At 36.9% G+C, this 11,099-nt stretch overlaps 1 protein-coding gene across 1 annotated transcript; it reads left to right on the top strand.

Annotated features, from left to right (window-relative positions):
• Window positions 1–6,478: 6,478 nt before the first annotated feature.
• On the top strand, window positions 6,479–8,983 carry LOC143634755 (zinc transporter 4, chloroplastic-like). Its single transcript, XM_077102758.1, has 3 exons — window positions 6,479–6,527; window positions 7,438–8,138; window positions 8,435–8,983. The coding sequence occupies exons 2-3, from the start codon at window positions 7,467–7,469 to the stop codon at window positions 8,888–8,890; spliced, it is 1,128 nt and encodes a 375-aa protein (XP_076958873.1). The 5' UTR covers window positions 6,479–6,527; window positions 7,438–7,466; the 3' UTR covers window positions 8,891–8,983.
• Window positions 8,984–11,099: the final 2,116 nt, after the last annotated feature.

Below are 11,099 nucleotides of genomic sequence, written 5' to 3' on the forward strand. Positions count from 1 at the left end.
AATGAATAATAAGAACATAATGAACTTCAATGCACACGTTTATTATCACCAAACGTCGGGTACATAAGTTCTTTACATATCTATTTTGCTCTCTAGAGTTTATGGTGGCTATCAAAGTGCTCCACAACTGATTACCCTAACTAATGACTAAACATTAACTATATATATGGTTGCCATATAAAAGGCCCAAAGACCAAGCCCGACTAAGCCTAAACTAGCCTAAAGGGATTTTGGTGTTACTAGAACCATAATGCAATTCTTCAACTCGTCTTCGTTTATTTTACTTTCGTCTTGATCACTTCGTGGCCTTTTGATATGTGTCAGTCTAACCAATTTATGACCCAACAGTGGTTAAGTCACTTGCATGAAGATATAATGGATTATTAGCATCCAGTTTACTAATATCAATTATTGAAGAATTACCATTATCACCCGTTGCAAAAAAAACAAACAAGAACCAAAACAGTAAATAAATGCTTCACCCAAGCACACACACAGAGACAACCAATACGGGTTGTTTAACGCAACACACAATATATTAAACACACAGCATGAGGCACACAAAGATCAACACAATAAATAAAATACAGGGGATCTCTCCCTGTAATCGGTCCGACTAGCCTAGTAACTCCAAAGGCCTAGTGCCAACAAAATGTAAAGAAAAAAAAAGTAAAGATATGGAACGATCTCACCGAGATTTAAGCATAAATCCATGAGCATATAATCACCTTCAATGATTTTCAGCAACAAAAAACTCCAGATTACTATGAAACCAAAGATTGAAAGGATTTGTGTATGAAAGATAATTGTGCCGGCTACTTCTAAACCCACCACAAACTCTGGGGTTATATAAGAAACCAAAATGGGCCTACTAACTTGAACCCAACTAGGTCTTCAACTCAACAGCCACAAGTCTTATACTTCAGCCCACTCCAAGTATGCACCAGGCCCAAGAGAAAGCTCCAGCAATATACCGAGTAGACATAAACAAAGAATAACAAATATAAGAAAATATAAAACTACCAAATATAAGATATAAAAGTGAAATGTTGATACATATTTTAACAAACATACAAGGTAAAACACTAATTCCTAACAAAACAAAAGCCATGTCCGCTTTTATTGATATTTTAGCCCACTTTTTTAGAACGACGACTTTCTTGTATTTAGGCTACCGCAGTATTCAAATTTGGAGAACCCCGATGCCCCCACTCTAGCCAGACTATGTTGTCTTAACCGGACCCACGCTGACTTCAGAGTTTGGTTTGGGCATTCCCCCGGGAAATCATATCGCCGACTGCCACTTGACAGTCATTGTGCCACCACAAGAGCATAATTCTCTGGCGTAACACGATGGGACGAAAACCCGTGTGAGCTTAAGGTTCGAACTAACAACATTTGCATAAGTCTTAGCTCAAATCCTTTAATGCCAATATTCATCTAAAAGTTACACAAGTGGAATATTTTAGCCCATTTACCTTTATCCATTTGATCAAAGTAGGAATTAATTAATATTTATCATTTTTGAATGAGCTTTGTATAATATATTTAGTATATATAAACAAATAAATAATTAAGGGGTTATCTGAGTTTGTCTAAAATGGAGGGCCATAATGACGGGATGTAACAATCTTCCAAGTTGAGAAGCTTTTACCTAATCTCTTGTTTTTTAGTTACAATGAAAATTTGAACCAGATTGAAGTATTATCAAATTTGACAAGTGTTTCACTCGGTCAGAATAATTTGGAATACCTTAATCTTTCTAGCAACAACTTCGCTAGGTTCCAAATTCAGTGAGAATGAAGATTTTGTATTTCTTGAACTATATGCATGGCTTGGGTTAGGGGCGTTTTCAATATTATTATTTCCTTTTCATTTTTTGGTTTAATGATTAGGATTGTTTTAGGTGATATATAGCATTGTTTAACCTGAATACCATATGTAGTTTTATTCATGTAAAAAGTCTTCAATCCTGCCGCACAGTTAGTTTAACAGGGACACGGCTTATTTAAAACATCTATTAACACCTTAATCCGTCTGTTTACTTCTATTGGAGCTATTCTTATGTCGATGGCTTTGATCTTTCTAGTTTGATCGCAAACTATAGCCCATGGAGACATCAACATATGTATAATTAAATTTTACAAATTTGGAAAATGAGATCCAAAGCAAAGTATACATCTTAAAACATGCCGAACCAACGGACTTGCTTTACGTTTGGAAGGATCAGACAGTTTCAACGGTTCATAATTATAGTACGTACGTTCATGATTTTAATAATCGTTGGGTTAACGTGAGGGCAAGTTGAAAGTCGACTTCTACATGAAGCATCCCTTGTTTAGCTTCCTATTTTATTTTTGTTTTTTAATATTCAATTCGTTTTACATGGTACAAGGCTATTTGGGTTTGAAACATTATATTTGATTCTGCTAACAATTTATTATTCTTAATATTGAGGTACAAAATAATATTAATTAAGTAAATAGCTACGAATATCAGTAATACTTTCAAAAAGAATTAAACTACTGCTGAATTGAAAAAAGAAATAATAACCGTAAAATAATAAAATCAAGATGAACTTTTATGCAATTAGTTAAACGTAATGACCAAGGGATTTTCAGAATGACTTTGTATTCCTAAAATGGGGAAAAATATATAAATTTCAAGATTTACACCGTAAACCGTTAAAACTGAATCATAACCTGAACTGCGTATATTTAAAATTGGCCAACTTTCTTGATTGGTTTGTGTAGGAAAAATGGTTCACTTTTAGTTAAGATAATAATAAAAATATAATAACGATACTCTCGTAAATCGTGGGAAATTCACTTAGGTGTTGTTTGTTTTTGAAGACAAAAATTGTCTGTAATCTAATTTCATTTAATTCAATGTCTGCAACTGAAGATGTGGTCTGAAGATCTGCAATCTGAAAATATAATACTGTTTGTTTTATAAACTGGATATCGTCTGCATAAGCTGAAAATTAGTTACCTATCATATATATCACAATAGATAGAAGTCATTTAACGTTTGGAGATTGCTAAAATAATTGGTGGTGGTGTACGAACTATGGAAGTGGGTGATGGTGGACGATTGGTGGTAGACGATTGTGGTAGGCGGTGAACGGTGGGTGGTGGTGATGGACGGTTGTGGTGGGTGGTGGACGGTGGTGGTGGGTGGTGGACTGTGGTGGCAGCGGTGGGTGGTGGTGGATTGTGGTTGTGGGCGACGGTGGGTGGTGGTGATGGATGGGTGTGGTGGGTGGTGGACGGTCATGGTGGCCGACGGTGGGTAATGGTGGTGATGAACGGGTGGTGGTGGGTGGTGGACTGTGGTGGTGGTGGTGGGTGGTGGTGGACGGGTGGTTGTGGGCGACGGTGGGTGGTGGTGGATGGTGGGTGGTGGTGGCAGGTGGTGGTGGTGGTTGTAGACAGTAGGTGGTGGTAGTGGGTTGTGGTCGACGGTGGGTGGTGGTGGTGATGGACGGTGGTGGTGGTGGGTGATGGGTGGTGGGTGATGGTGGCGTCGGTGGGTGGTGGTGGTGGCGGCGGCGGACGGTGGGTGGTGGCGCACGGTGGGTGGTGGTGATGGGCATTGGATGTTGGTAAGATGATAATAAGCATGAAGACGTGTGAAGATGGTGGATATTATCTTATTATTTAAGACCATATAAGCAGTTTTCAGATCCTTTTCTTTTGTTTAAACAAACTGTCTTCATGAACTTATGTCTGCGCGCCCGCAGACATAACCCTCCTGCAGACATTTGAAGTAAAAACAAACACAACCTTAGTACAATACTGTTTACAAAAGTATATAAAAAGAATATAAAATATAAATTTATATACCGAAATGATTCAATCCATATCTTACTAGGAGTGCTTCCATAAGCTTTTTTCTAGCATCTATGTCACGAGTCTTCTTCACTTGAGTCTTCAACAAATGTTTTTTCAAAACAACAATTCGTTTATTGAAATTGGGTAACGGTTTTGGTTGAGGATCGTGTTAGACACGGGGCCCTTAAAACAGATTTCGTGCCTACTCTCAAGCGCGTGTGTTTCCCAGTGTACAACAACCGGAACAGTATGTGTACTGCCGAAGATGGCCACGAACCCGATGAAGTCACCGGCTATATTGGTGTTTATCAAGATGTAGGAAAATTTGTTGAAGTTGTTTGACATAAGTATAGAGAGTGTTCCTCTCTAAATTTTGTCATAAGTGTGTATAAGTGACTCTAAAATATTTTTTTAAGTGTTATCACAACATGAACCAACAATTTCATTATATACTTACACAAAATGAGAAATACTCAACCAAAATTAATATGTCATAAACAATAAAATTAATTTAGTCATAAACAAGATAATTAATCTTGTAATAAACTTGAAATTAATTATTGTAATTAACATGGTTAAATACTTTTAATTAGATTTAAGTGGTGAATCAAAACCATCATATTTATTCATGACATGAGTTGAAACAAACTATTTGACCAGGTCCAAACAACTGTTCGCAACAATCCGTTATGCAGGCGCGACACTCATGCGCTCCTACGTGAGACACGATGTCAAAGATAAATCCAATTTTCTCTTCTTTGGTTATTTCAACCATACAACTTCGAGCATTGATATTCATTCATCTAAGCTCTGATTTGGACACTCAAAGTAATATTTATACAACACATATATAAATATATTATTCATGTAGTGAAAAACCAATTTTCATTAATAATTTTTTCCAACAGTTTGAAGGTTTGGTCGGTTTTGGCGTCTTATAAAAATGATTATTTTTCTTATCTGAAATATTAGATAAATAAAAATTGATGTTATGCTTGATCTATGAATTAAATTGGTATATTTAATTCGCTTAATTAAATATATATGTTATACCAATGTTCATAGTTAAATCTAAAAATAAAAAAATATAATGATAAGATTAATTGTTATCCAATATATGGTCCTATAATCTATTTGTTATAACCTTCTGATTCGTTTATAGCTCGTTTATCAAGCTTATGACTTGATTGCAACACATCAGCTAGTTTACAACCTATTTATAACTTGTTTAAAATTTAAGAAACCAATAAATCATAAGGAATTTGAACCTCTTCCATTAAAATTGTTTATCTTAGTTCAAACCCAATTTCACACTTTACATGGACATATGAGGAGACAGCAACGAATTGTCCTTTTATTGAAACCCCACGTGGCCGGTTGATGTCATCATATGTTATTCATTTTGAATAAGTATACCATGAAGTCCTTCAACTTTGATTCATTTACAAGTTGGAACTCAAGTTTTAAATTCGACATTAATTGGTCCCATAGTTCTTCCTTCATGTCAATTTAGATTGCATTGTAAAGTTGTAGTTGACATTTACAAGAACGAAGATGTGAAAGTATAGTTATTAACTTCTTTCAAATTTCAAATTCTACAGTTTATATTTCAACCCATTAGTCATGGTCAATAGAGCATTCCTTATGCACTATGTAGGATTAGTGTGTGTATTTACCGCCCCTATGTGCCATGTGATGATGATATGAATCCCACGCAAACGTGTTACAAATATGACGCATGTTTGATGTGATATACTTGTGCATGTCATGGTTTGATATGATTGAGCAAAACACTTCATAGGACTATAGGAAAAAAAAACAAAGAAACAATGCCTAGAAACTACGATAAATATTGATAGATATGCAGTATGATATCTAGAGGTGGCAAATAATATGCATATAGTGTGTCTGTGTGTGGCGGCTTACAACGACTATGTTGTGTAAATGGTGCCACGTAGCACGTTGATAATGTTTCATAAGGGGTCCCAATACATCTAGACCTTGTTGGAGTTATCGCGTAATAGAAGCCAGCTCATAGCGATGTTGGTCGTATGTATGTGCCGCTGCGCAGATTTGATGAAGTGGGCATTCCTCGCTACGTAATCTAACACACACCTATGTAGCACTTCAACAACCAATAGACTAGACTTGTTTAGTTTAAAGACAAGATAACAAATAAGTGAGTAAATCATAATAATATAAATGACTCGTAAAATATATACCAATGAGAAAAGTTGGAGGAGCTTGAATGCAAATTAAGGCAACAGTAAAAATAAAATAGAGAAATCCATGATATTCCTTCCATACGCATATGGTGTCGACACAATTGATCCCCATCCTCATTAAAATCTCTCTCGACTTTTTCCTATCAGAATTCATATCATTTAGTGCAACTATATATGTCGACATTTCTTTCTGGTCATACCCAACACCAGAACATGCGTCTATAAATTCTGACATTGATCAACAACTAACGACGACGTACGTGCGTTTCATCATCGATCATCTTCTTATACAAAACTAATTCACACCATGTGGGTGCTCCAGGTTTCTTTATTTCTCTCTAGATTATATATTTATTTGATTGATGTTATTCTAATTTAAATTAATTGCATTGTCGAATTGTTTTTTAGGAGCTAATATACCCTTTGCTGAATCTGGAGAAGATTAGAGGGGATGTACGAATTTCTTCAGGTAAATTCTATATGCATTTTTAATGCACAAACCTCCTGATTTGGTTTGTTCTGTAAATCATTAATGTTTAATAACATGTTCTTGGATACATACCAACAATGACTTAAATTAATGTTGCTACATAAATGTTCAAAATTCTGTATGAATAAAATTAAATACAGGGAGAAAAATCATATCTTTCACCTTGTTTTTCAATGGTTCTTATATGAAATTTAAGGAGTTTGTTTTGAATTAATGTTGCATTAATAAACGTTGATTAAATATGTAGCGTTATTTATATCTTATCAAAACCATGGTTTCTAGGTTGTAATCCTTGATTGTGATCTACCTTTGACCATCAATCGGCCATTTCTTTGTCAAAAGTAAATCACAATCAGGAGTTACCAGAAACCCCCGGACATTGGCAGAGGCAGTTAGGTGGTGTCGGGTTCGTCTAACATCATTCTTTTTCGTATTATATATAAAACTATAACAGTAGAATTTCGAATGAACCCATACTTTATATATTAAAAACTTTTTATCCCATTTTCCATAAACTTTACAAAAAAAAAAAAATATTATTATTTTTATATAACTTTATTTAACTAAAACAAACCCAATATGTTTTCAAAATAAGTCCAAATCTTTTACCAATTAAAAAAAATGTCATTTTGTTATTTCACAAAAAGAGTGTGAAGCGAAGATGTGAACCAACATCGGTTAGAGCGGGTTAGCGCGACCCGATGCGAAAACTTTGACATCGGATGTTAGAAATCTTAACACCGAATAATGCTGACATCATACAAAAATTAAGAAATTGGAAACCGTAGTTTAAAAAAAGTCAATTTTAAATTGTAATTTCTATTCTTTCACTAAGCATTTGTATTATATAGAAATAAATCATCTAAACTATTAGCTTGGATCCATAAAGGGTTCATTTTCAGGAACTTTTCCGAATCCATGTCAGCAACAAACTGCACCAACTCACCCAAGTTCGAACCATGCCGCGACGAAAAAGCCGCTCTCATCCTTAAATTCATAGCCATTGGCACCATTCTCGTCGCGGGAATCCTAGGTGTCACCATCCCACTGGTCAGCAAAAAACGCGGGTTCTTTAAAACAGATTCCAACCTCTTCTTTTCCACCAAAGCCTTTGGTGCCGGGGTGATTCTAGCCACGGGGTTCGTGCACATGCTCCCCGATGCAAACGAGGCGTTAACAAACCCGTGTCTACCCGAAAACCCGTGGGACCACTACCCATTTTCGGGTTTGATTGCTATGATGGCTGCATTGACCACATTGCTGGTTGACTTTATTAGTACTCAGTATTATGAGAGCAAGCAAATGAAGCAAGCTGTTCAAGATGAAAGGGGTGATTTGTATTCGGAATCTGTTATTGTTCCGTTGGTGGAGAATGAGAATCATGATCAAGTGTTTGGGGAAGAAGATGGTGGTGGGATTCATATTGTGGGGATTAGAGCTCATGCTGCTCATCATGGTCATGATAATAATCATAATACTGATAAAGAAGCGACCACGGGTTCTGAAGCGCGTTCGCATACACACTCACGTGGTGGTACCGATGATCATGATGATGATGAGGCTCGTGTTCGGCATGTTGTTGTTTCACAGGTAGTTCATGTTTTATCTTTAACAGATAAAAATTTAATAATAATTAAGTTCGTATGGAAACAATAGTAGGGTTTAGTGTTTAGCTCGTAGAACGGTTGGAAGTCGCCTAAAGTATATTTAAAAATGCATAAAACCTGTTGAGTCGTTTTTTAAAGATGTTATTATCTTTATAATATAGTTATAATATTCATTTTAGACGAGTAGTTATTTAAAAAGTTCAAGGTACAAAAGACAAAAAATAATTATTCAAATGTCATTTGAAATCATTTATTTTAGACTAATTCTACGTTTGACAGGTATTAGAACTCGGGATTTTGTCGCATTCAATCCTAATCGGACTATCACTAGGTGTCTCCCAGAGCCCGTGCACCATAAGACCCTTGCTCGGTGCATTATCATTCCATCAACTTTTCGAAGGGTTTGCACTAGGCGGGTGCATCTCTCAAGCCAAGCTCGGGGCCCTTCACTCGACTATAATGGCATGCTTTTTTGCTGTAACAACCCCTTTAGGTGTCGGTATAGGTGCGGTTATATGCTCGTTTTATAACCCGAACAGCCCCAGAGGTCTGGTTATTGAAGGGGTACTTGATGCAGTATCTGCTGGGATTTTGATTTATATGGCTTTGGTTGATTTAATTGCTGCTGATTTTATGAGTAAGAAGATGAAGTGTAATGTTAGGCTGCAAGTTATGTCTTATGTTGCGTTATTTCTTGGGGCTGGGCTAATGTCTCTTCTTGCGGTTTGGGCATGATATATAAATGTATATTATGTGTTATGTAATGGGATCTTATGTTATGTTAAGTTATAATAGTGGGTCATAGTACGTTTTGGTATTGTATTATATATTCATTAATCTTTTAGGTGTGTCAAATTAATCATTGCCAAAACATATTACCAAGCCTGCCATTATAGCTACCAAATAATGAAGCTACAACTGCCCTAACCATCATTTAAAAGAATTCAAACTAAACAATTATTAACACCCAACAAAACTCTAAACGACTCAAAAACTCCAGACCTGACTCGAACTTTTCTTTGCATGCCAAGTCTTTTGTGAATCAAATAAGATTATTCCAACGTGGTAGACATGTCCCCCCGACAGAAGGCGGTTATTGAATGCTTACAAGGTCCTCATGCCCAAGATTTTCTGACCGTTATCCCGATTGATGGCTTGGGCCAAAGCATGTCTGCGGTCGAGTATAGGGTCATTCTTAAGTACCGTTTGATGGTCCCAATGTACCCAGAAGACGAAACATGTCCGATCTGCCGTAAGGCTTGCCTGGATAAATTCGGAGAGCATGCGGTTCATTGCAAGGAGATGTCTGGGTTCACATACCGACATGATTGGGTGCGGGACGTTCTTTGGGACATCTTAAGGCGAGCTGGGATATCAGCTAAAAAGGAAGCCCCCGTAAACTTCCTTACAGACCCCACGAAAGGGAGATCCACTCTACGACCGGCAGATTTGCTCGTCTTTGGTTGGGCCGGGGGAAAACACGCTTGTGTTGACCTCACAGGGGTATCTCCCTTAGCTGGTTTGAGGGATAATGGATTTGTAGCTGGGCAAGCAATGAAAAGGGTTGAAACGAAGAAGGTGGAGAAACATGCTAAAGCCTGCGAAGAGAACCAACATGTTTTTGTCCCTCTGGCTTTTGATACATTTGGCTCCTTGGCACCGGAAGCTATCTGTTTCCTAACCAGGGTCCAACAAGTTGTGCATAGCAATGTGTCGACTCCAAAGGGGCAGGGGTATGTCTTTAGCAGGTTAGGGTTTGCAATTCAGAAAGGGGTGGTGGCACAGCTTGTTGCCCGCCTACCCGCTATATTGATGTAATATCTATGTTTCTATATATTGTAACAAATAAACAAATCATAATTAATTTGAGTTAAGATTTATAGTTGTAGACTTGTAGAAAGTTTCCAATTGACAACTTAAAACAAATTTCGTGCGCAACATCATATATTCTTGCATTAATTTTTAGTTATTGAAGGTTTTATTTATTTAACAAAAGTTACCATTAAGATTATTCAAAACTTAAGATAGAATCGGTTGTCAGTTGACCATATAAAGCTTTCGTAATACAATCGTTCGGTCCTTGTTTTCGTTATTCTCTCAATACTGCACAGTCAAATGTGTTCGAGCGCTGCCCCTCACTGAACCCTAATGCTTCGTTAACTTTCCTAGCTTGGCGATTCAGATGTGGATCCAGTTGTCATCCTTTCGATGGTGCCTCTGTTTTACTTCGAAGCTCAGATTCACACTTCCTTTGGAATCCCCTGTTCTTTCCACACAATTGTCATAAACAGAAATCCACATATATAAATGAAGCTGGTAATATCACGCTTCACACTCACACTTCAGCGAATTGTTTTCAACTATTTCATCGATCTACACTTATCGTATCTAGTGTTCATCCAAGTCAATACCAACTTCGTAGTGAATTGTTTGTTGTTAAAAGTTTTGAACGTAAACTGGGTTGGGACACAGGTGGGATTGAAGATGCAACGTCCTCGTCTCAATTGATTGATATACTGTTTTCGTTGATTCAAGAACAAAGCACTATCACTTTAGGCACTTCTATTCCCAAATCCACATATCATATTGAGGCAGAATTACCAGAGGTGAACTTCAGTTATGTAACGGCTCTGGTCCTTCCAACACCTTCTCTTAACTGGTTTAGTAATGCGTATTGATATGGTTTTGCTTGAGTTTGGTACTTCACTTTTGGTTCATCTAAGGGAAACTGCTCACTTGTTTTTTTACGGATGTTGATCCTAAAACACCCGACTTGTATACAAACCTTAATTCAGATTTGGTTCAGGTGGATAAATGGGATATTACGAAAGTCATGACAACCAAGGCTTCCATTCAACATCTAACAACCGGTGATGAATTGATAATGGCAGCTACACACATCCATACCTTGAGGGTATTTCATTCGTATAGAGTTATGAGGGAT

Source organism: Bidens hawaiensis, unplaced genomic scaffold, assembly GCF_021521415.1.
Source record: "Bidens hawaiensis isolate Kalapana, Puna unplaced genomic scaffold, B.hawaiensis_p1.1 tig00007241_1, whole genome shotgun sequence".
NCBI classification, from domain to species: Eukaryota; Viridiplantae; Streptophyta; class Magnoliopsida; order Asterales; family Asteraceae; genus Bidens; species Bidens hawaiensis.

What these genes read in the sequence shown, in the direction of transcription:
- LOC143634755 (XM_077102758.1), top strand. Translation starts at nt 7,467, where the DNA reads ATGTCAGCAACAAACTGCACCAACTCACCCAAGTTCGAACCATGCCGC. An exon ending in GGCATGTTGTTGTTTCACAG is followed by an intron (nt 8,139 to 8,434) that starts GTAGTTCATGTT and finishes TACGTTTGACAG; the next exon opens with GTATTAGAACTCGGGATTTT.